Consider the following 23917-nt stretch of genomic DNA (forward strand, 5'->3'; position numbering starts at 1 on the left):
CATTTTGAAAACAGCACCATGTAAACATGCAACAGAACCAAGGGAGATCAAATGTGTATTCTTCTACCCTGTGGCATGTTTTCTCTGATAGAAATATCGTTTCACATATAATTTCTGATGTACTCAAGAACAGCTTCTTCCCTGCTGCCATCAGATTTTTGAATGGTCCTATCACATATTAAGCTGATCCTTCACTTTGCCCTATTGGTAACTGTAACACTATATTCTGCGCCCTATCCTTCTCCCCTATATACTCTATGAACGGTATGTTTTGTGTGTAAAGCATGCAAGAAACGATACTTGTCACATGTGTTGGGATACAGTGAAAATAGGCTGCACGGTGGCACAGTGGTTAGCACTGCTGCTTCACAACGCCAGGGACTCGGGTTCAATTCCCGGCTTAGGTCACTGTCTGTGTGGAGTTTGCACGTTCTCCCCGTGTCCTCCGGGTGCTCCAGTTGCCTCCCACAGTCTGAAAGACGTGCTGGTTCGGTGCAGTGACCTGAACAGGCACCGGAGTGTGGCGACTAGGGGAATTTCACAGTAACTTCATTGCAGTGTTAATGTAAGCCTACTTGTAACTAATAAATTAACTTAATAAATCAATTCAGTATCAAGAGAAATCTGTTGGGCTTCACTTGAGACTCTTCCCCTGGTAATTGTTTAGAGTTAAATTCAGAAGTGAATTGATGTGACATGCTGTTTGTTGTCAGACTCCGGCCCAGCCGTTCATTTTTAATTTTCTTCTCTTGCCCATAAATCTTCGTTGCTCTAGAAAAGCCCAGTCTGACGCTTTGCTGTTAGCTTGCATGTGTTTCATGTTCACAATTTTGCCTCCCCAGTCTTCCAGAATAATATCTTCAATTGCGAATTTAAAATGTGAAGCTCGTGGTTGGGGCAGGAGTTGCTCCTGATTTCTCTACCATTTCACTCTATCCCTTAATACCTCAATTGCTTCAGCGACTGGGGCTGTTTGTTCCAGGTTCTTAACAATACCGGTGTGTGAAAACTCTCTCTCTCTCTCTCTCTCAATTTTCTTTTAATCCGTTTGATTTGAATAAGAAGTTTTTTAATAAGAGTTGCTCCAGTGTGTTACAGCAGCTGTTGGTGCAAGTCGAGGCATCAGCCTTGTGATTCGTGTTTCTGTCCTTTCCCCTCAGGGTTGACAATAATCTGCTGCTTCTGCTGATGATTCACGTTTTCAAGGAGAATGAAGAGCAACTCTACAAGGTAAGGGCAGGACCGCGGTAGAAAACCAATCTGATTTAAGTGTAAGCATCCTGATTAATACTTATGGAAGGTACCATATTCAACCCCCAGTGGGGGAGTAGCAGTGGGAGCACTGCACTTGATTTCAACAGCCTGTGTTAGAGAGGTCATTCGTCCAGCATTACAGCTTATGATTGCTATCCAGTAACCCAACCTGCAAACTGTGGATACAGGATGAGGACCAGATCCAATATCTTGCTGGCACTTGCACAATGCAAATGACTGGGAAACTGCTGGCACCAAGGAGTTGTGCACAGATGGGTAATGTTTCAACCATGTTGAGTCCTCTAAGGAGATTGACTGCCCTCTATGTAGAGAAGAGGGATTCCCCCTTTAATATCTCCGATTTTCCTGTTATAGAATCTTAGATTCTACTTTCGGGAAGCAACATAGGAAATAAGCCAGTGGATGAACAGGGGAAAGCCCAGAGAGAAATGAGAGAAAAATAAGCAACTGGTAAAACCCAAAACATGAGAGTGGGAAAGGAAATAGAAACTGAGCAAGGGAACCTGACAACAGAAGAACAAACCTGCATGATTTAGAAGGAAACACCCAGGGGCAAAGAAGGCCTAATGCTGTTTGGGTGGAAAGTAAAAGGGGGCCTTTATTTTAGACCCTAACTATTTGCTGCATGCAGGCAGGCAGTCCTGTCGCTGTGCAAAGATTTTTAAAGTTGCTGAAGAGTTTGGGGAGCTCCACTGAGCCAGATGTCAAGCCAGAGCTGGTTAACCGAAATATTGTTCATGTAAACATCTTGGCTTCTGTCGTGAGCAGCATGGTGGCACAATGGTTAGCACTGCTGCCTCACTGCACCAGGAACCCAGGTTTGATTCCCGGCTTAGGTCACTGTCTGCAGAGTTTGCACGTTCTCCCCGTGTCTGCATGGGTTTCCTCCGGGTGAACAAAGAAAATTACAGTACAGGAACAGGCCCTTCAGCCCTCCAAGCCTGCACCGACCATGCTGCCCGACTGAACTAAACCCCCCCCTACTCTTCCGGGAACCATATCCCTCCATTCCCATCCTATTCATGTATTTGTCCAGAAGCCCCTTAAAAGTCACTACCATATCTGCTTCCACGACCTCCCCCGGCAGCGAGTTCCAGACACTCACCACCCTCTGTGTAAAAAAAAAAACTTGCCTCGTGCATCTCCTTTTAAACCTTGCCCCTCGCATCTTAGACCTATGTCCCCTAGTAATTGACTCTTGCACCCTGGGAAAAAGCTTCTGACTATCCACTCTGTCCATGCCCCTCACAATCTTGTAGACTTCTATCAGGTCGCCCCTCAACCTCCGTCGTTCCAGTGAGAACAAACCAAATTTCTCTAGCCTCTCCTCATGGCTAATGCCCTCCATACCAGGCAACATCCTGGTAAATCTTTTCTGTACCCACTCCAAAGCCTCCACATCCGGGTGCTCCAGTTTCCTCCCACAGTTCAAAGATATGCGGGTTAGGTGCATTGACCATGATAAATACTCCCTCAGTGTACCCGAACAGGCCCGAAGTGTGGCGACTAGGGAATTTTCACAGTAACTTCATTGCAGTGTTAATGTAAGCCTACTTGTGATACTAATAAATAAACTTAAAAAACTCAACTTCACTAACTGGGCTATTAAACTGAATTGTTGGTTATTTATGATAGTTGTTCTTATTTGGCAAAGGACTTCATACTTCACCAGTTTTCAATGTGGTTTTTTTCTTTCTCGTTTTCTATCTCTGCTCCTCCGGTGTCTCTTCCTAGATGATGCGAATGTGGACGGGTCATATGGAGGGGAATCTACAGTTGCTCTATGTGCTATTGACTGACTGTTACATCTACCTATTGAGGAAAGGTAACTCTATCTGTTGGTGTGGCGGGCAGGGATTGGGTGTCATGTCTGAGTGAAACAATATCACCTTAAAGACCAAATCCCCACCCCTTTGTTAGCATGAAAGCTTCACAAAATCATTGTTTAAGATGACCATATAAGTCAGCTTTTCTTTTTACTATTTACTTCATCACAGCCTTTTGCAGAACAAATTCCACAATTCTGCTGCCTATGGCTTTGGCCACAAACACTTCAGCTGGAATTTTACTGTTTTGCCCGCCCAAGGCCAATGGAGAATGCCATTCTGCGAGCCTCACCCACCCTGATTCTGGGGTGGGCAAGGTGGTAAAATTTCGGCCTTTGTGTTAATTGTGTAGCTGGCACAAATAATGGCAACTCTGTTTTCCATATCCATGTAAGAGTTTTAACAACACCAGGTTAAAGTCCAACAGGTTTATTTGGTAGCAAATACCATTGCTACCAAATAAACCTGTTGAACTTTAATCTGGTGTTGTTAAAACTCTTACTGTGTTTACCCCAGTCCAACGCCGGCATCTCCACATCATTCCATATCGATCACAGCTATTATTTCTCAGTCCAAGATTTGTTATTTTATCAAAGATGAAAAATAGAATCCCTAAAGTGCAGAAGGAGGCCATTCAGCCCAAGATGCCTGCACCGATAACAATCCCACCCAGGCCCTATGCCTGTAACCCCATATATTTACCCTGCTAATCCCCCTGACACTAAGGGGCAATTTAGCATGGCCAATCCAGCTAACCCGCACGTCTTTCAGACTGTGGGAGGAAACCAGAGCACCCGGAGGAAACCCACGGGGAGAACGTGCAGACTCCACATAGACAGTCACCCGAGGCCGGAATTGAACGTGGGTCCCTGGCGCTGTGAGGCAGTAGTGGTAGCCACTGTGCCTCCGTGCCACCCCAAAAATGTGGGTGAGTCGGAATAAACCGCCTTGCAAATGGGGAAATGTCTGTTACCCTTCATGAATGAATACCCTGCCATCATCATACTGAGACCACTTGAGAGAGATGATGGAAAAAAGAAAGACTGGCAACCACGGAGCTGTACACAGTAAGAATGTTGTGTTTTCAATTCTGGTGGGAGAACATGGGGCTTGCAAAGAAAAGCGCAGCTTACAAAAAAGGCCTCAGAATCCTGATGGTTGGATGAGTTGTGTGTAAATGAGAAGAGTAAAAGTTCCTGCATTGTTCAGATTGTCTCCAACTTAAAGCTTAATGTTATACATGGATGGAATTGTGTAATGGAGAAGCTGGTTGGGTTGTTACAGTATAAAGAGTGCTGTGAATTGGATTAATTGTCTAACGCTATCTGTTGGTCTGTACAGGAGCTGCAGACAAGCCCTACGCCATGGAAGAAGCAGTGTCTTACAATGAGCTCGATTACGTTTCGGTGAGTTTGCTGCAGAATGCACAGATATTGGTTGTCAGCCCAGGATTGTACTAAACTTAGTTAGGATGCCCTCATCCTTTTTATTTCTGCGTTCTGCCAGCCCCCTCCACCCCAATATTCTGCCGAGGCTCTCTGATGTCTTTCGTGTGAGCTGTAACCGCTCGTGCTGGGTGCTGGAGGCTTGCTGGCACATGCAGGATTGAATACCAACAAGCCTGTGCCTTCAGGATAAAATTGGATGGGGGAAATGGCTGTAAAATTCAGCTGTTGTGTGTACCGTGCAGGATCCAATTGCGGATCGGTGGCAAACCTGTCTGTAATGTACAAATGTTATTGTGAAGCTGAAGCAGATAATTCCTTCAGCTGTGTTGGAGAGAAGGATTGCTGTCTAGCAGGTGGTCCAAAAGATGGAGTATATCTGCTTATTTTTGGAGGGCAATAATAAATAGAAATGACACACAAGCTGAATGTACCGCATATCACCCGCCATGTAGTTCCAAGAGATGGTGGTGGTAGTGATGTTTGGAATGAAGACAAGTTAATTTTTTACTGGTTCCTGCACATCTAGAAAGCCTTCATAAACCATGCAGAATGCTGTATGAGAGCAGATTTCATTCTGTTCACTTTGGTCTAATTTTGCAAAGCCGCTTTCGTTTCTTTTTTGTGAAAACAATAAGCAGGAAAATAAGGATCCTGCAAAGCTTTATTGTAGAGCATTACAGTGTAACAAGTGTTCTCTTGTAATTCCCAGTGTAATTTTCCCCTACGTTCCCGTGCTCGGGTAAGTTGTGCTGCTGGATATTCCAGCCTCATTCATGACCTGCTGTGTTTTACTCACTCTTCACTATTAAAGGTGGGGCTCGGTCAGCAAACCATTCAGCTTGTCTGCACCAATCGGCGGAGGCAGTTCCTGCTTGACACAGCGGACGAATCTCTTACAGAGTAAGTGCAAATCGTGGTTATTGTAAACAGTGCGTTACCTCCATATTCCTTCATTTACCTGCCCCAAACATTGTGATCATGAATCATCTACAATCATGCAGCAGTTGCATTTGGATGTTGTGTGCCCCATTTGATTCTTGTGTTCGTACAAGGTACCTCCATGTATTTGGGTTTAAAATACATATTGGACTTGCCTGCTGCTTTCAATCAAACTCTGTGTGTTTAATTGCATTATCTTAAGCCTCAAACGTAACTTGTAATGATGCTGCCAATGGCCACTCTCCCAGCTGCCTTGTCACTAGCTTTTAATGCTTTTCTCAAGAGTTTTGAGGTTATAGATTAGGAACCGTAGTACACTGTTTAGGTCCATGGGTCTGATCAACCATTTATTGAAATCATGGCTAATCAGTGCTCTAATTCCATATATGTCTTTGTTCCTTATCCATTTGACATCTTTGGTTAACAAAAATCTATCAATGTTAAAATTAACATTGTTCTACAATGATGCCAGATCAAGAGTTCCAAACATTGCTTGTATAGGATAGAGGAAGATCAGACTCAACCCTACTGATGCCCACCTCCACAAATAACACATTGGCCCTCAAAATCTAAGCTTGCATATGCAACTTGGATGAGGCATCGGAGGGTGGTTGGCACCTAAGGAACTCTATCCATGTATGTCAAAGCCTTTAGGACTGGAGGGAAGAAGATTGGATGGGCAAAGGGACCTGCTGATTTATACCATGTGTATCATCAGTAGCAACTGGTTATAGTCGTGTGAATAATGTACCTATAACACTAAAGGCATGTGCCTATAACTGTAGTTACCATGGCTTATTTAGTCACAAGTTTTATTTCTGCACCAGTTATACAGTGTATATTTTTATTTTCCTGATGTTTAGGTTTTTCCTCACTGCTTTGAGATCGGCCATGATTAAGGGCTGCAGAGAGCCTCCATATCCCAGCATCCTTACAGATGCAACCATGCAGAAACTGGCACTAACCAAATTTGTGGCCCAAGAATCAAGATGTGAGGTAATGTGGTAACCGAGCTGGATTATATTCTGCCTGATGGTGTCATTTTGGGTTTCTCTGCTGTTAAACTAGCAATACTGGTGTTTACTGTTCAGTATTGAAGAAGTTTATGCCCATGTGCAGTAAGACCTGGACAACATTTCAGGCTTGGGCTAATAGTGGGCAAGTAACTTTCACACCACGCAAATGCCAGGCAATGACCATCTCTAACGAGAGAGAATCTAACCATCTCCTCTTGTTCAAATACATTACCATGACTGAATCCCCCCCACTATCAACATCCTGGGGATTAGCATTTACCAGCCATGTAAATGCTGTGGCTACAAGAACAGGTCAGAGGCTGGGAATTCTGCAGAGAGTAAGTCACCTCCTAACTTGTCAAAGTCTGTGCACTGTCTACAAGGCACAAGTCAGGCATATAATGGAATACTCGCCACTTGCCTGGATGAGTAAAGCTCCAACAGACACCATCAAAGACAAAGCAACCAGCTTGGTTAGCAACCGATCCACCACTTCCAACATCCATTCCCTGCACCACCACCACGCAGTGGCAGCAGTGTGTACCATCCACAAGATGCATTGCAGGAACTTACCAAGGCTACTTCCACAGCACCTACCAGGCCCATGACCTCGACCACCTAGAAGGACAAGAGCAGCAGATGCAGAGGAATACCACCATCTGCAGGTTCCCCTCCAAGCCACACTCCGTCCTGACTTGGAACTATATTGCCATTCCTTCACTGTTGTTGCGTCAAACTCCTGGAAATCCCTTCCTCACAGCATGGACTGTAGCAATTCAAGAAAGTGGCTCACCAGGGGCAATTAAGCATGGGCAATAAATAATGGCCCACATCCATTAAAGAATTTTTTTAAAAGTCAAACAACACAAGATTGAGCACGAGGGCTACGGCTCCTTCAGGTCTTACATAGAAATACATAGAAACCCTACAGTACAGAAAGAGGCCATTCGGCCCATCGAGTCTGCACCGACCACAAACCCACCCAGGCCCTACCCCCATATCCCTACATATTTACCCACTAATCCACGCATCTCAGGACACTAAGGGCAATTTTTAGCATGGCCAATCAACCTAACCCGCACATCTTTGGACTGTGGGAGGAAACCGGAGCACCCGGAGGAAACCCACGCAGACACGAGGAGAATGTGCAACCTCCACACAGACAGTGGCCCAAGCCGGGAATCGAACCCAGGTCCCTGGAGCTGTGAAGCAGCAGTGCTAACCACTGTGCTACCGTGCCGCCTGATGGGAGGGGGACAGTTAGGGCTCCCTTTCATTGAAGATGAAATCTGACCTTAGCGATGGGACAGTGAGTGAGGTGGGAAAGAGAAAACAAGTTGGGGCAGGAGGGGTTGTGACTGAGAAACCAAGGCCTCTAGTGCAGACACCACCAAAGTTGTGGTAAATTAGCATCAATGAAATAACAAAAGCTTGATGTTTAAAAAGGAACTGGGAGGAAATGAGAACGAAGGAGATAGGAGATGTTGCAGCTTTATGATCTTGTATTAGACAAGGCAGTGATGTATCAGAATGCAGAGAAGATGATGATGCATTGGAACGTATTTGAAAATGGAAGGTGGCAATGAGGCAACATGGAAACTAGAGGGAAGAAGTTGTTTTCTGTGCACTTGCCTGCTTTCCACCAGTATTGTTGCATCTGTTGCTGTGCCTGACTCTCGTGGATGTGTTTATAGGTGTCTGAAGTCACCATCCATCTGTACAGTTTGATTCACTGGGAGGATCCCATGGATGTAACAGCAGGGCCTCAGAGGAACCTCTACATGGCACATGCAAATGCAATTACAAAGGAAGGAATTCTGCATTACAAGGCTGGCACCAGTTATCTGGGCTCGCCAATCTGGAAGGCCTCCTACGTAGTCCTCAGGTGAGGCTCTCTCATCTCATCTCTGCATTGAAGTTTGCAGACTACATCCAATTCATGTCATGGTTGGGATCTGTTAACCTGTTAGATATATTTAATGAGAAGGCTTTTTTAAATGCCTTATATGCAGAACGCTACGGAACAGAGGGATCAGGGTGTCTTAGTACATGAATCACAAAAGGTTAGCAGGCAGGTACCGGAACTGAGTAAAAAGTCATATGTAACATTGATTGCAAGAGGAATGGGATATGTAAGTAGGGAAGTTTGCTAGTTATTTCGAATGTTGAGGACTATGTTAAATGCTATCCAATTACTTGTGACATAAATTCAAAAAATATTGAGCCAGCATTGTACTTCCATCCAAGTAATTACATTATAGGAAAGTTTGAATGTTATGAAACAAAATGATGCATGTGATTACACGGACTTTGCTGGGAAATGGAAATTGTTTTCATTAGAAAGAGATCTGTTTGGGGGCAAAAGATTGTACATGACCCATCTCTCCATGTCAAAGGAAGGAAATGCATGTATTGAAGGTAATCCAGCAAAGGTTCAGTGGATTGGTTCCTGGGGCAAGAGAGTTGTCCTCTACTGAGAGGCTGAGCAAATTAAGTTTTGAAATTTTGAACAGTGAGAGATGATCTAATTGAAACGTGCGAGTTCCTGAAGGAGCTTGACAGAGCAGCCACTGAGAGGCTGTTTTCCCTGGTTGGGAAACCAAGAACATCGCGTGGCCCCAAAATAAGGCTCTGATGAAGAGTCATCTAGAGTGGAAAGTTGGCTCTGTTTTCTCTCCACACATGTCACGGTAAGAGTTGATCGTTTAGGACTGAGATGAGAAATGCCTTCATGCAGAAGGTAATGGATCTTTAACATTGCCAGAGGGTTGTAAATGCTCCATCATTGAGTATCTTTAAGACTGAATTGGACATCGAGGGATATGGGGAGCAGGCAAGAAAATTGAATTGAGGTAGAAGGCCAACCATTCAATAGTGGAGCTGACCCAAAGGACCATGTGGCTTCTATTTCTTATTTTCTCTAGTCAATATTTCTGTTATCATTGTGTTGAGGAAAGTAGCAGCCTGTGCCATTGTGTTAATGCAGTTGTTTTATTCCTGCAGCAACGGGATCCTCTATCAGTATCCCGACAGGATAGATGTGACACCGCTTATGTCAGTAAACTTGGCGTAAGTACTCCCGTGGTGAGGTTGTGCACTTGGTTCTGTTTTCATCCTGCTCTCTTGATTCTGTGGGGGTGGGTGGATGCCCATTCACGGTGCTGGTAGGACGCACACAGGAAGGTACAAATCAGAATTATCCCCCCCAGACAAGCTGTTGAACTTGGCGACTAATTGAAAATTTCAACAGTAAGATTGATGGAGATTTGTTAGGCAATGTAGTACGGTTGTGGAACCAAGGCAGATAATTGGAATGAAGATACAGATCAGGCATGATCTAATTGAATGGGACGCCAGAATTGAGGGACTGAACCACCTACTCAGTTCCTAGTAAGCAAGTCCAATCCCCAGCATTACTAAGTTGCTGCAGCTAGGACCAAGATTGCTTCAGATTTGAGCTCGTGAACTGGGATAATTTGTATGTCAACACTATGTAAAATGTAGCTGAGTTAGCAAGAGAGAGAGGGGCTAACTAATTTAAGATGATGAGTAGCAGAGCTGACAGACCAGGGGGGCTCTGGGTTCAGTGCACTGGTCTCAGCAGCTTTGCTACTTTTTCATGAAGTGTGAAGCCAGGAGGGGGCAGCTGAACCTGGACAAACAGTTTGGGAGCCATAGAAGTAATTGGAACACAAACTGCAAAAGGATGGAACAATGGCAGAGGAAATTTAATATGGGTAATTTGTAAAATACTGCAAATAAAACACAGGGGACATAACACTTCACGAATGGTTTTGAAATACGAATGAAGTTGAGCAGTCTGGGATTGTCAGTTGACCCGATATGCCAATCCTTGGAGAAAAGTAACCACAAAAACCAATGGAATACTGAATTACATAACCAAAGCTCCCGGATGCCCCACTCGAACTGTAGTGCCCTGACCAGACCACACTATTTTGAGTACTAGTCACCTGAGACAAGAGACATTCAGGTTGTGGAGATTACACAGAGAAGTGCTTCAAGGCTGACCCCCTTGTGTCAATGGCACTCGAGAGGAAAGATTTGGGAAACATGAGCTTATCGGGAGACAGCTGAGTAGGGGACCTTACTGAGTGTATGAATTAGGAAAGAAACTAGAATATTGGTATATACCGAATCCTGATGACAGGACAAGGCAGCTTTGGTTCAAACTTGCAAAAGGCTGATTTATCACTGATACCACAAAGTACCTTACACAGAGTGATCAACATATTTACTAGACTTCCAGGTGGAGTCAAAAACCCTGGAATTATGGAAAATTGGAATTTTTGGAATTCCAGTTATTGGCACAATGGAACTTTCTTGGTGAATTAACCATGACTGGCCGCCTCCATCTTGTGATCCCATGAATTAAGAACAGCCACTTCAGCACCGATTTGAGTTTATTGGACTTGCAGAAACAAAAATGTATTTGTGTATTTTGTATCTTGATAATTGGAAGGACTCCAGATCTCTGTGGCAAAAGCTGTATCGATCTCCTGCAGGTCCCAGATCTTCTATCCATTCCTGTTGTTAGGCTGTTTTAGCACAGTCATGCTGACTCTGATGGATCTCCCTTGCTGTTTATATTGTAGTGGAGAACAATGTGGAGGCTGTCGCAGGTCCAGCACAACAGAGCGACCCCACACATTCCAGGTGATTCTGACAGAGCGACTGGCTTTGGAACTAAGTGCTGAGAATGAGGAGGAGATGGCAGACTGGATGCAGCACCTCTGCCAGGCAGTCTCAAAAGGGGTGAGTGAGCTTGAATTGCTGTGAGCTCCCAGTCACAAAAAGCACTGGGCGATTGAATAGGATAGGCTGTAATGGTCTTTATTTATTGTGTTCCACCTACTTTGGGCTTCATTCTGTAGTGTTTAAAGTTTATTTATTAGGGTCACAAGTAGGCTTACATTAACACAGCAATGAAGTTACTGTGAAAATCCCCTAGTCACAACATTCCGGCGCCTGTTCAGGTACACTAAGGGAAATTTCAGCATGGCCAATGCACCTAACCAGCACATCTTTCGGACTGTGGGAGGAAACCCACGCAGTCACAGGGAGAATGTGCGGACTCCGCATAGACAGTCACCCAAGCCGAGAATCGAACCCGGGTCCTTGACGCTGTGAGGCAGCAGCGCTAACCACTGTGCCACCGTGCCGCCTTGTAACTGGGAGCATTCGATACTGTATTTCTACCTGCAAAAGAATGTGCCTTCTACTAATGGAGATTCTTTATTCTTGCTCTCCAAGTCTAGTGTATAGTCCACAGGCACTGGACATACTCCAGTATCTCACACACATGGCCATTCTTCATTGTAAAATCAGATAGTAACTGGTGGCATATTAGGTTAAGATATCAAAACCAACCCTAATCCTGTCCTTGCCCAATGTCCAGACACTTGCGCTTTATCAGGAATCGCTGGATACTGATCAGAAGTTAGGGTCGCCAGGGTTTGTAAAGATCCATGGGTCTGCTGTTCTAGCTGAGATCAACTAATTCAGCCCTGAGGTCAGTCGGTATTACCCTGAGGGAGACTTTTAAGCTTTTGAGGGAAGTGGGGCAGTTGGAAATTCTACTTTTTGACTTTTAAAGAATGTGTAGTCTGTATCATCCTTTGATCTGCAGTAAATGATGACACAAACATAAAATGCAGAGATTTGCTTTTCCCGACTTTGGCAACAGTCAGGGTGGAATGAATGCACTGACACTGCCTATTCTGATGGGTTTATAGATCATGTACAATTTTTCTCTATTCTACATTGGGGGTAGGATTTTTCAGCTGTGCTCACCCCAAACTGGAAAATCCTGCCCGAGGTCAATGGACCGTTGCATGATCCGCCCCTGCCCGCTACGATTCCTGTGGTGGGTGGGACGGGAAAACCCCCTCCCCAGGACTTTCAGGTGAATAAATGCAACTGCTGTTGGACAACCACTGCACTGATTGCCTGGGCAATAATAGACATGATTTCATTGCGATCTCGCAAAATAATTTGCTTAGTCCCTCCTGCTCTGCCCAGAGGCTCAATTCTCTCTATCAGGTAACTTGGCATTATCTGCTGTTGGCTTTCAATACTTTTAAGTACCCACAAATTCATCTGTGAACTGGAGACAATGGTGTGTAATAATGACTTGTGTTAAATAACAAATTTATGGTGTCATTCCTATCATTTGACTATGCGCCAACTGCCATGACAGAATCCATGGTGAACTTGATCCTTGACTAGAGGGGAGAGACTGATATTGGAGATTTTTGTGTCTGCACTCTGATGTTTTTTTGTTTGCAATCGAATTAAAAATAGCCACAAGTTCCCTCTTGTTATGCTAGCTGTTTTCATTATATTAACTGTTGTGTTGTCAGATCATTCCTCAGGGTGTTGCACCCTCTCCATGCATCCCATGCTGCCTTGTCGTGACTGACAGGATGGTGTTTACATGTCATGAGGACTCTCAGACCAGCTTCTTCCGATTACTGGGAAGCACTGAGCTAACTAATGTCAGCAGTGTCTCCACCGGCCCCAGCAGAGAGTACTGTCTGATGGTGAGTAACAGTGTAACATCCTATACTTTGAACTTCCCTGTTAGAAAATGTTTTGTTTTTTTGCAAATTTTTGTCCCTGCCTCTGTTCCTAAGCTGCTCACTGTTGCTGTGGTACCACGATGTGGAGATGCCAGCGTTGGACTGGGGTGAACACAGTAAGAAGTCTCACAACACCAGGTTAAAGTCCAACAGGTTTATTTGGTAGCAAATACCATAAGCTTTTGGAGCGCTGCTCCTTTGTCAGATGGAGTGGAAATGTGCTCGGTACCATCCCATAGGTGTCAGTCCCATAGGTGGTATTCCTAGTTTACGGTATGGTGGTGGAGTGGGAACTAATCCTTTCTTTACAACTCAGTGGGAAAACTATCCAGAATGTTAGAGATTTTAAGATTATGGCTCCAGTCCTCCAGTTCAGTGCTGTGTCTACACCTTGTTGTAGCCTGTGTTGAGTCAGTTGGTACAGAATGAAGGGACAGTCCTAGTCATTACAGCTTTGAAAATTTTCCTTCCTACTTTTCCAGATCAGACACTAATAGATTTTGACCTATTATTTCAGGATCTCTGAGCCACGAGAGCTGCCATGTAACTTTCCTCATGCCTGTCTGTAACCATTCACTGGGCGCATAGTGAAAGATAACTTACCCTTCCTCCCAGGTGTGAAGTGTCTGCTCTGGTTATGATCAGAATGCAGCACATAAGAATTACAGGCAACCCTGCTCCATGGTACAGTGCTGTGGGACTTGAATGCTGTGGTATTATGCTCACGTGTTTGTTTTTTTAATACTCATTGCACCGATGAAGCCCTGCCAGTGTGGTTGGTTCAGCTGAATAACCCAATTATTATTGTGTTGAATTCGCGATAATAACTTTATTTTGAAATTAGCAATTTAGCCTGAGGGCGTCAAAAGAAGGAATATACAGTCCAGCAAAAAACTGTCATTAGATATTGCACTTTGAAAGGACAAACCAAAGTAGAATGTACAGGGTAAATGGTAGGACTCTGAAGAGTGCAGTTGAACAGAGGGATCTGGGAATACAGGTACAGAATTCCCTAAAAGTGACGTCACAGGTGGATAGGGTCGTAAAGAGTGTCTTTGGTACATTGGCATTTATAAATCGGAGTATCGAGTATAAAAGTTGGAGTGTTATGGTAAGGTTATATAAGGCATTGGTGAGGCCGAATTTAGAGTATTGTGTACAGTTTTGGTCACCTAGTTACAGGAAGGATGTAAATAAGGTTGAAAGAGTGCAGAGAAGGTTCACAAGGATGTTGCCGGGACTTGAGAAGCTGAGTTACAGGAGAGAGATTGAATAGGTTGGGACTTTATTCCCTGGAGCGTAGAAGAATGAGGGGAGATTTGATAGAGGTGTATAAGATTTTGATGGGTATAGATAGAGTGAATGCAAGCAGGCTTTTTCCACTGAGGCTAGGGGAGAAAAAAACCAGAGGGCATGGGTTAAGGGTGAAAGGAGAAAAGTTTAAAGGGACTATTAGGGTGGGCTCCTTCACGCAGAGAGTGGTGGGAGTGTGGAATGAGCTGCCGGATGAAGTGGTAAATGCGGGGTCACTTTTAACATTTAAGAAAAACTTGGACGGGTTCATGGATGAGAGGGGTGTGGAGGGATATGGTCCAAGTGCAGGTCAGTGGGACTAGGCAAAAAATGGTTCGGCACAGACAAGAAGGGCCAAAAGGCCTGTTTCTGAGCTGTAATTTTCTATGGTTCTAGTTTTTACAAGTCAGCTGAAAACTTGGTCAGCTTGCAGTCAGAACCAATTGGCAACCACACAATAAATAGCTTCTAATAGATTTCCTCCACAGTCAGGAGCATTGGAAAGAACAGAAGTAGGACATTCAACTCCTCGCCCGTTCTGTGTTTCCGTTAGATCAGAGGTGGCCTGTATCTCAACACCATCTACTTGTTTGCAGGAGGAATGTGAAAGAAGAGCTGTATTGTAAATTGGATATAAAACTCTGTTCGACAAAAAAGTATTCTGTAACTGTTCAAATACACCCACCATTCACTAATAATCTAATATCCCATAAAGGCTAATCATCTCCTATGCACAGCTTTCTAGCACCCTATCCTCATTTATTCCATTGTTTCTCAAATTATATTCCAGGAGCTGTCCGACGATCAGAAGTCTCCTCCTTGGTTCCTGTATTTCAGTTGTGCTGAGGAACTGCAACGTTTTCTTGCTGCATTGAATGGTGCTTGGAGGAAGATCTACCAGGTGAGCTGAAAATGTGCAGAATATTTAACCTACCTGCAACAGTATTGAGCAATATTCCACCTGCCACAGCACGCTCTCTTACAGAGAGAATCACTCCTTGCCCTTTATGAGGTCACCAAGTTTTAAACGATCCACCAGGAGGAGCTCCCCTGATGACAGCAGATTAATGTGTAGTCTGGTCGTGAGCATTAAAAACAGGGAAAGTCTCCAATTCAGTCCTGCATGGAGTTGGTGGCTGACCTCAGCTGTAATTATTTGATTTGATTTATCACTGTGACATGTACAGTGAAAAGTATTGTTTCCTGTGCTCTATACAACCAAAAGCATACCATTCATAGAGTACATAGGGTGCAGAATGTAGTGTTACGGTCATAGCTAGGGTGTAGAGAAAGAATGTGGCACTTTATTTAGCCTCAAATGCCACTCTTCCACCCACCCCCCGCTGCACAACTTAGTGGGTTTGAGATGAGAAATAGTTGGCCTGGTTCCTGCTCATAATCGTTCTTCCAGTATCTCCAACTGTAAAGGTGCATTTGTATGGCCATCGGATGAAGTTTAGACTTGATATGCCGCTTGCTTTTATTAATGTTTCCGCATTCTGACTTGTGCTGACTGTCCTTTTCAGGTGGATCTACCTCGGAAAGCACTTCAGGATCCCTCCATTCAGAAGAAATGCGATGATGCAGTCCTGCTTATTCGGACCACGTGGCAGCGAAGCGACAGTTTATCCCGAGGACGTGCCGAGCGTGATCCATGGTGTTGAACGCCTTGGAACCCTGGCCATTTGGCACGAAAATACTACAGTCACCACTCGCTCACTTCTAAGATTCCCGATGTTGTATCTGACTGAATGCACAACGATGCTGGAGGTATGGAGAGGAATGCAGGAGGTGTGAAGAAAATGGTACCAATCCAAAGGTGCAAACCCACAAGTCTCTGGAAATGCCTCAACAACGTCAGTTACTGGAAATGGTGGAGAGGAGAGAAACAGAAGAGATCTTGAATGAAAACCGTAGCAAATGTGCTTCCACACTTCAGATTGTGAAACGTCTTCATTCTCAACGAATCTCTGGCTTCAGTAAGAAGTATTCAATGACTATCCCATCTCTGAAAGCTTGTGGTCTAACTGCATGAGTATCTCCTGCAATAAGAGTTTTTGTAAAGAGACTATTGGGCAAAATCAATTTCTTTCTTTCTTGAGTGAGGTACAACGACTAGTCTACAAGGGAGCGTGAGAAACACTTCTCTCCGAATCACTGCCTTTAGTTGCTGGGTGAGCCACCTTGTGCTTCTAATATGGAGCAAAGTGACCTTTTCAACGTCATTACATCCCAGCCTCTGAATAGCTGCCTTGAGCTTCAGTTGTCACATCGGTATCTGAACGAATTAGGGATTTTTTTCCTTAACATCCTTGTGGTCCTGATGTCAGTGACTAAAAAGACTGGGTCTCATCATCTGATATATAACCATCTGCATCAGGCCTTTCCAGAACTTCAGGAAGTCATTTTTATAGAATGCTTTTAATAATAGTTATGCTATTTAGATCTGACTGCACACCAGTCACTTTTCAATGGCACCCCTTAATGTTTAATCTGTAAATAAGTTTGGATAAAGTGCTCCCCTGAGGTTAGTGTCCATAACAGCTCAGATTGTGTTCTCCTTGCCAATAAATGGCGAATCTTGCACAAGGTAGTTTTCATGTTAATGGGAATTCTAGTCCAATCCAGATCTGGTGAGGGAAAAAACCCATTGCATCCTCTCCTTTAACTCCAAGCTGTAATTGATGCTGTTTAAATGAAAGTCTACCACGGCCAATTGGATTGGGATACATCAGCTTCAGACTGACAACCTTTTTACTCCACAGTCAATTGAACGGAGTTGAATATTCCCAGTATATAATCTGAAGAGTTGTATATAAGAAATGTCGGGAAGGAAAGGATTGTTGATCCCCAACTCAAAAGTACATGCTGCTGTTTGTTGGTCCTCTCTCAAATGCCAAGTTTTCTCCAGCAAGATCTTGAATATTTTCCTAAACAGTGTTCAGTAAGCTGAAGTGGCAGCTTCCAACCTGGAAGCAATTCCATTGCTGAGATTGTAGTATTGTAATAGTGTGTAAATGACAACAGCGTGCAATACCATTTACAAGAACTCTTGCAGGACAGTAATCTTTACAGCAGCGTGTCTGGAGGCCTCGTAGGCAAAGGCACCAGCTGCTGTGCCATGAACCCATACAGGCCAAAAGGCCCAGGCCTGTGCTGACCTAGCAAATCTGTTCTGTTATCTACGTAGTATAACCATATAAAGCTTTCATATTCTTTTGCTACCACTAGGTGCTATGAATCCATTCGTGCTCAATATCTCAATGTTACGTTAGCTTTTTGTAGTCTATCTCCGTTTGTCAGCTCCTGTGAATGGAGCTGTCACTGTGGGTGCTGACTTCATTTTTCCTCTTGCAATTCGCAGTTCCTGAATTCTGGAGAAATATAGCGAATGTTCTGTCTGTAAGGGGAGTTTGTGATTTGGGGAGTTAATAGTTTTGCAGTTGAATAGAAACTCACCTCTGTCTGTTAGCTTGCTAATCATGTACAGTCTTCTGCCCGAGTTGTGTACCTGCTCTGTAATTCAGGATTATGTTTCACTCCCCCCTGGTGACGAAAATTGACCAAGATTAAACTCATAAAATGGATCACCCAGAGCTGTCACCCATGGAGCCAGCATCTTTGGGGTCTTTATCACAGCAATAACCAGTGCCCTGTATCCCAGCAAGGTTCGTGCTCTCAGACTTTGTATCTTCATATAAGCAGCTTCAGGATAGGAAGGTGGGGAGTAAACTAGTTAAAGTCATTAATTCCCCTAACCAAACTATCTCACCTTCCCCTTCCTTCCATGTTTAAAGAAAGCATTAGTGGCAACCCTTCTGAAGATAATTGAGAAATATCTAATTCTTATAATCATTTTTGCAGAACTGCCCCAACTTGATTGGTGTATTGAAAGGTCACCTGATTAAATCCTGATTAGCCACGGTCAAATTGCAGAACCTGTAATCCCATTGATTTCTGCATGTTAATGGGCAGAAAGAGTTGGATTCAGTTATGGGGGAGTGAGATAAGGGAGCAAGATGCAAAGAAAACATAACAGCAAAAATCCTAAGCGGTGCATAGTGCTCGGTTTTATATGTACATAATCACAGCTATTTAAAATACAAGCATTTCAATCAATATGCATGAACATATGGTTGTTAGAGGAGAATGTTCCGGATTGTGTGATGGAGAGACTTTTCTAGGTGGACAAGTAGGTTAGGTTGACCTTCCTGGATACCCATTTGTTTATGGGTGAAGCCTTTTATTTCATCACCTTCATTTATTCGGCTGTTGGTACTTCACTCCAGCCTTGTATAGCTCAGAGCACTTTCTCAAGGCTCTCCCCAGATCTGGAACGGCAGAATGTAAATTTGTACTGCTGTAAGGTATGCACCGTTCACAGCACAAACTAACACTTTACTGATGTGCTGCAAATTGGGGTGAACTGGATTTGTCCACAGTCAAAGGAAACAGTTGATAGTACATGAGGAACAAAGCTGTCCCCTATCTGGACAGGCACTTGAACTGTGGAGTGTACTCTTACCTTTTGATGCCATGTTTCCATTTATAACGGCCAAATAGTATCATACAGCTACAGCAAAGGGCGAGAAGAGCAACAGACCTAATGCATCTAAGTAGTAAAGGCATTAAGACTTTGATAATTGTTCTGCAAAGGAACGGAGTTAACATTGGACTGTCAGTTTCCAGAAGACTGCAGGTGCAAAAATATTACAACAAAAACAGAAAATGCTGGAAAATGACCGGCCTGCTGAGATTTTCCAGCATTTTCTGTTATTGTTTTAGATTCCAGCATTTTTTTGCAGAAGTATTGCAACATTCCTGTGAGTGCCTGATCTGGGTAATAAATGTGTGCTTCACTTAGGCAGTTTAATGTGTTGCCCCGTTTTAAGGAGCTGTGGATGGCGCCATCACCTTTGTAAAACCCTAATGTTAGTCTGCAGCTGTAAATGCTACACCTGACACCAGCAGCACCAATAATCTCTCTGAAGTTGATGCATTTCACAATGTACTTTCAGTTCATTTTGTACTTATCAAAATGAAGAGCATTGGTGGTCAGTAATGGAATGCAGTATTAAAGCAGGGTGGGTCAGTGCTGCTGTCTTTTTTTTGTGATTGGGATTCCGATACAGAATTTGTGATCATTTTAGCAAACTCTAACTTCCCAATGTTTTTGGGTTTTCTTATAACAGGACTCCCTCCGAGGTATCTGTGCAGGGGTTTATTTTAGATTTTTGATTTTCTTCTGGCACTGAGATATTGTTCAGAGGTGAATGCCAGACTTCACCAATCTGTGACTCTCAGATGGGGAGGATCCCAGATTCAATCCCTGGTTCCTGCTCAGATGGTTGATCACTGGGATAGCAGTAGGGCTGCTAGAGTTTGCTTCAGTGTCATAGAATTGGAGGGTAAATCCACTGAGGTCTAAGCACCTGTCTAGCAGAGGAAAACAGCGTGTGCAGATCTTAGAGAATCTGGCTTGGCTATAATCTAGTAATGATCACTGTCTTGTCTGCCAGCGGTAAGCAGTGCGCTGATGCAATTGTACCAGAAATGAATAGTCTGTGCGGAGCTTGCACATTCTCCCCGTGTCTGCATGGGTTTCTTCCGGGTGCTCCAGTTCCCTCCCACAGTCCGAAAGACGTGCTGGTTAGGTGCATTGGCCGTGCTAAATTCTCCCTCAGTGTACCCGAACAGGTGCCGGAATGTGGCGACTAAGGGAATTTCACATTAACTTCTTTGCAGTGTAAATGTAAGCCTTACTTGTGACACTAATAAATAAACTTTAACATTGCCCATAGAATCAGAACCAGTAACTGATCAATGCTGGCCCTCAGAACTGTGCCTAGCAACACATTATGTTGGCCCTCAGGGAACTATACCCAACACTAAGTCAATGTAGCTTCATGACACTGTACCCAGTGGACTGCACGCCGGCATCCTTTGGAAATGTGCAACAGCCTTCAATAAGCTTGATCCAGTGGTGGCATTCTGACTCTCGAGTTAGGTTGTGAGTTCAAGCCTTATCCCAGAACTTGAGAGAAGAATCTTCCTCTGATGTGACACTCAGTATAGGGGGGTGCTGCATTTACGGTCTTTCAGATGAAATGTTGAATCACCACTCCACATGCCTGATTAGGGGGATGACGTTTTTTAAAGGAAAACAGTTTTTTTTTTATGACGAATGCTTGTTGTTAAACAACAACACCAAGACAAATTTAGCTGGCGATGTATCCCGTTGCTGTTTGTGTGAGCTTGCTATGCGCACATTGGCTGCTGTTTTTGCCTACATAACAGCAATGACGGCACTTCAAAAAGTTCTTCATTGGCCATGAAGCACTTCAGGACATCCTAAATTTAAAGACATGCATACAAGAACTTCCCTCCTTTCAAAGGAAGGTGAAAGATTATAAGATAAATGGAAGGGAGAAAGGTTATAATGTGAAGATTCCTGAATAAGAAACACTAATATCCTATTATACTCATTACTCATATATTGGAGCTCATAATAAAAGTCTACAATTATTTAAGGTTTTAAAAGGGATTTCGGATCATGGGTTCATCAGGTCTGGGGCCGGTTTGTAATCCCACAGAACTGAAATATGGTTAGGATGTTGGTGAGCAAAGCTGAGAGAGTGACAGGGTGGAGACGGTCTCCAGTGGGGTTGGGACTGGGTCAGATGGGTGTGAAGGGTGTAGTTTGTCATCTGTCCATATATAACCAACCGCCACCCATGCAATTACAGCGTTTGAATTTGTAGTGTACTTTGTTTGACAAGACTCATCACCTTCAAAGAAATACATGTACTACAGGGTGGCCGAGTCCTCCCCTTGAAGCCTTTATACTGTGGGGCGTCCAGTGTAACGTTGGTTATAATTTGCGGTGTGTATATGAAGGACATTTGGTCCCTACTCATTTGTTACTGAACGCACTCATTGAGTGAAATGTGCAATCCAATTGTCTCCTGATCTTTTTAATGAGATTCTAATTTTATTTACATTATAGAATTTATTGTAACTCCGATCTGGAGGACCGAGGTTAACTGATGCTAGAGATAGAAAATGCTACAGTATATGTTGAACTAGTGTGGACTAAGTTCTGTCAAGCAAGGTGAATTATCAGTGCATTTGAGTGAGGTTTTCATAAAGTGTGTGAAAATGGTTGGCTAGTAATTTTTAAAATATTTCCAAGTGCTTTGTAAACAAAAAGGCCAGTTGTTTTCCTGTTGTAGGATGTGATGTTGTCATGTTCAACCATTTCTAGTTGTGATCACATTGTGTAATTAATTACTGTGATCCATTAGCAGGATAATTGTTGTCGTTCTTGATAATCATAACTCTGCACTAAGATCCGTGGTTAATTGCTCAATGTGAGGATCTTTTATTCTCTGCCTTGGATCAGGAGGAGCTGTTTACAATCTTGCAGAGTTGGATCCAGACCGGCCTCGGACTTCTGTGGGAAAATATTTTGCCCATTATCCAATTGTTGTGGGGCTTGAGATGTGCTGAAGTTAAAACCTATACACCGCCTGGTAATGCACACGTGCAATCTTAAAAATAAAGGTACATTGCAAAACATTCAGGTGACTGCTACATAATCTGTTTACAGCAAAAAAAAAAGTTACATTATAGAAAAGTTATTCATTGTATTTAATCAAAAACAACTATAACTCTCTGCCTTGGATCCAATCTCTTATCTACACTTGTACTTTTAATTTAAATCACTTCTAAATGCCGAAAGTCGAATGATCCTAGATTGGCTGCATCTTTCAATATTGAGATCCTTACTAGTATAGCTTGTAAAGAGTTGTAACTATGAATTGCCCCCAAGTCTGAGCCCTCAATCTCAGTATGATTAGAAATGTCATGTAGTCCTAGTGTGAAAATGTTGCTCCAATGCAGCAGCAAGACTGGGAAAGGTTGATTAAAGTTGTGGTCAAGACTAATTCGTTTTTTCTCTCCAACTTCCTATTTTTAAAAGCTATAATCCCCCAAGGACCAGTAAAACATCTTAAGTTTCACTATTATAAATTTAAAAAACACATGTTCCTTCACCATAACTCAGTTGCCCTGGTCATGATAAATTAGTTTCAATTTCAATGAGAAAATATCAGCTGAATCTAACTGACTGGTGCAGGTAGATGCGTGAAAATTGGTTCTGCCCCGACACACAAAATTGAACAAAATGTATGTGTATTTTACCTCTGGGTGTAAAGTGTTGTCTCCAGCACTGGTCAAGTAAAACTCACTTGGCTCAATCTTCCTGCTGCCAATCTGCAGATGTTTACACCTTTTCACAGTAACTTCATTGCGGTGTTAATGTAAGCCTACTTGTGACACTAATAAATAAGTTCCCGGTCCTTACTATATTACTCAATGATAAAACAGAAATGAGTTGGAAGAGACTGATGCTGATCATCTATTATCACTAATATTGAATGTTACAACTTTCCATTCTTATTTGAGGCATTAATAATACGACAAGTCTTTAAGGAGACACTTCACTACTTGTACAATGTACTCTAACCTAATGGTGTGTATATTAATGTTGCAGCCTTTAGGAACCCCAGTACTAATGATGCTTATTGATGCATGTTTTGTGTTTATACAGTGTAAATGCAGTGGTTATTGTATATAATTTGTTGTAAATAGAATGGAATTAAAGGTATTGGTCTCCTTTTCCTTGGCTATGTCATTAAAAGTATTTTAATTGTTCTCTTTTTTTAAAAAGAGGGCTATTTTGGGTGGCACAGTAGCCCAGTGGTTAGCACTGCAGCTTCACATACCAGGAATCCGGGTTCGATTCCCGGCTTGGGTCATTGTCTGCATGGAGTTTGCACGTTCTCCCTGTGTCTGGGTTTCCTCCGGGTGCTCCGGTTTCCTCCCACATTCTGAAAGATGTGCTGGTTAGGTGCATTGACCTGAACAGACGCCGGAGTGTGGCGACTAGGGGAATTTCACAGTAACTTCATTGCAGTGTTAATGTAAGCCTTACTTGTGACTAATAAACTTTTTTTTTAAACTTTATTTCCATGCATTAAACATCTTGTACCAACAAATCAAATCTTTGGGAATATTCTGGGCACCTTTTCTGAAACCAAACAGAGTTAGAGTAGGTATGGTCTAGGCCCATAGTTGGGACATGTGGTTGGTGTGGAGTGACATTCTGCAACAGATGCTGTGATATCTATATTCACTCTTGGGAGTGTAAACTACTACCCATGCCCATCCCCAATCTTTGGTATTTTCACAGCCTCCATAACTTCAATATGCAGTGTCTGAAACTGGATGGTCCAGTGGGTTAGAGGTCACCAATGGGCTTTGGATTTAAATCCCGCCCAAAGTGATGGGGTGAAAGCCACTGGCTGTAAGGATCCCTGAGCTTGAAGAATTGATCCCAGTTCCTACTAGGTATGGGTCTATGGGATAAAAGTCCCTCTAATTCTATATTGACAACCTTGAGACATGGTGGCACGGTGGTTAGCGCTGCTGCCTCACAGCTCCAGGGTCCCAGGTTTGAT

The 23917-nt window shown here is 43.3% G+C and overlaps 1 protein-coding gene across 2 annotated transcripts in view; it reads left to right on the plus strand.

Moving 5' to 3' along the window:
* The window catches only part of plekhm2 (pleckstrin homology domain containing, family M (with RUN domain) member 2), a 58656-nt gene extending 35578 nt beyond the window's left edge, over positions 1–23078 (plus strand). For both annotated transcript variants that reach the window (XM_078238995.1, XM_078238994.1), the window contains 11 exons: positions 1161–1230; positions 3010–3100; positions 4443–4507; positions 5361–5449; positions 6352–6484; positions 8199–8389; positions 9508–9573; positions 11118–11277; positions 12885–13064; positions 15187–15297; positions 15923–23078. In XM_078238995.1, the coding sequence (XP_078095121.1) occupies positions 1161–1230; positions 3010–3100; positions 4443–4507; positions 5361–5449; positions 6352–6484; positions 8199–8389; positions 9508–9573; positions 11118–11277; positions 12885–13064; positions 15187–15297; positions 15923–16060 (1294 nt within the window). In that variant the 3' untranslated portion in view covers positions 16061–23078. The remainder of the gene's footprint in view (positions 1–1160; positions 1231–3009; positions 3101–4442; positions 4508–5360; positions 5450–6351; positions 6485–8198; positions 8390–9507; positions 9574–11117; positions 11278–12884; positions 13065–15186; positions 15298–15922) is intronic.
* The last annotated feature ends 839 nt before the right edge of the window (positions 23079–23917 follow it).

Source organism: Mustelus asterias, chromosome 22 (assembly GCF_964213995.1).
Source record: "Mustelus asterias chromosome 22, sMusAst1.hap1.1, whole genome shotgun sequence".
Taxonomy (NCBI): domain Eukaryota; kingdom Metazoa; phylum Chordata; class Chondrichthyes; order Carcharhiniformes; family Triakidae; genus Mustelus; species Mustelus asterias.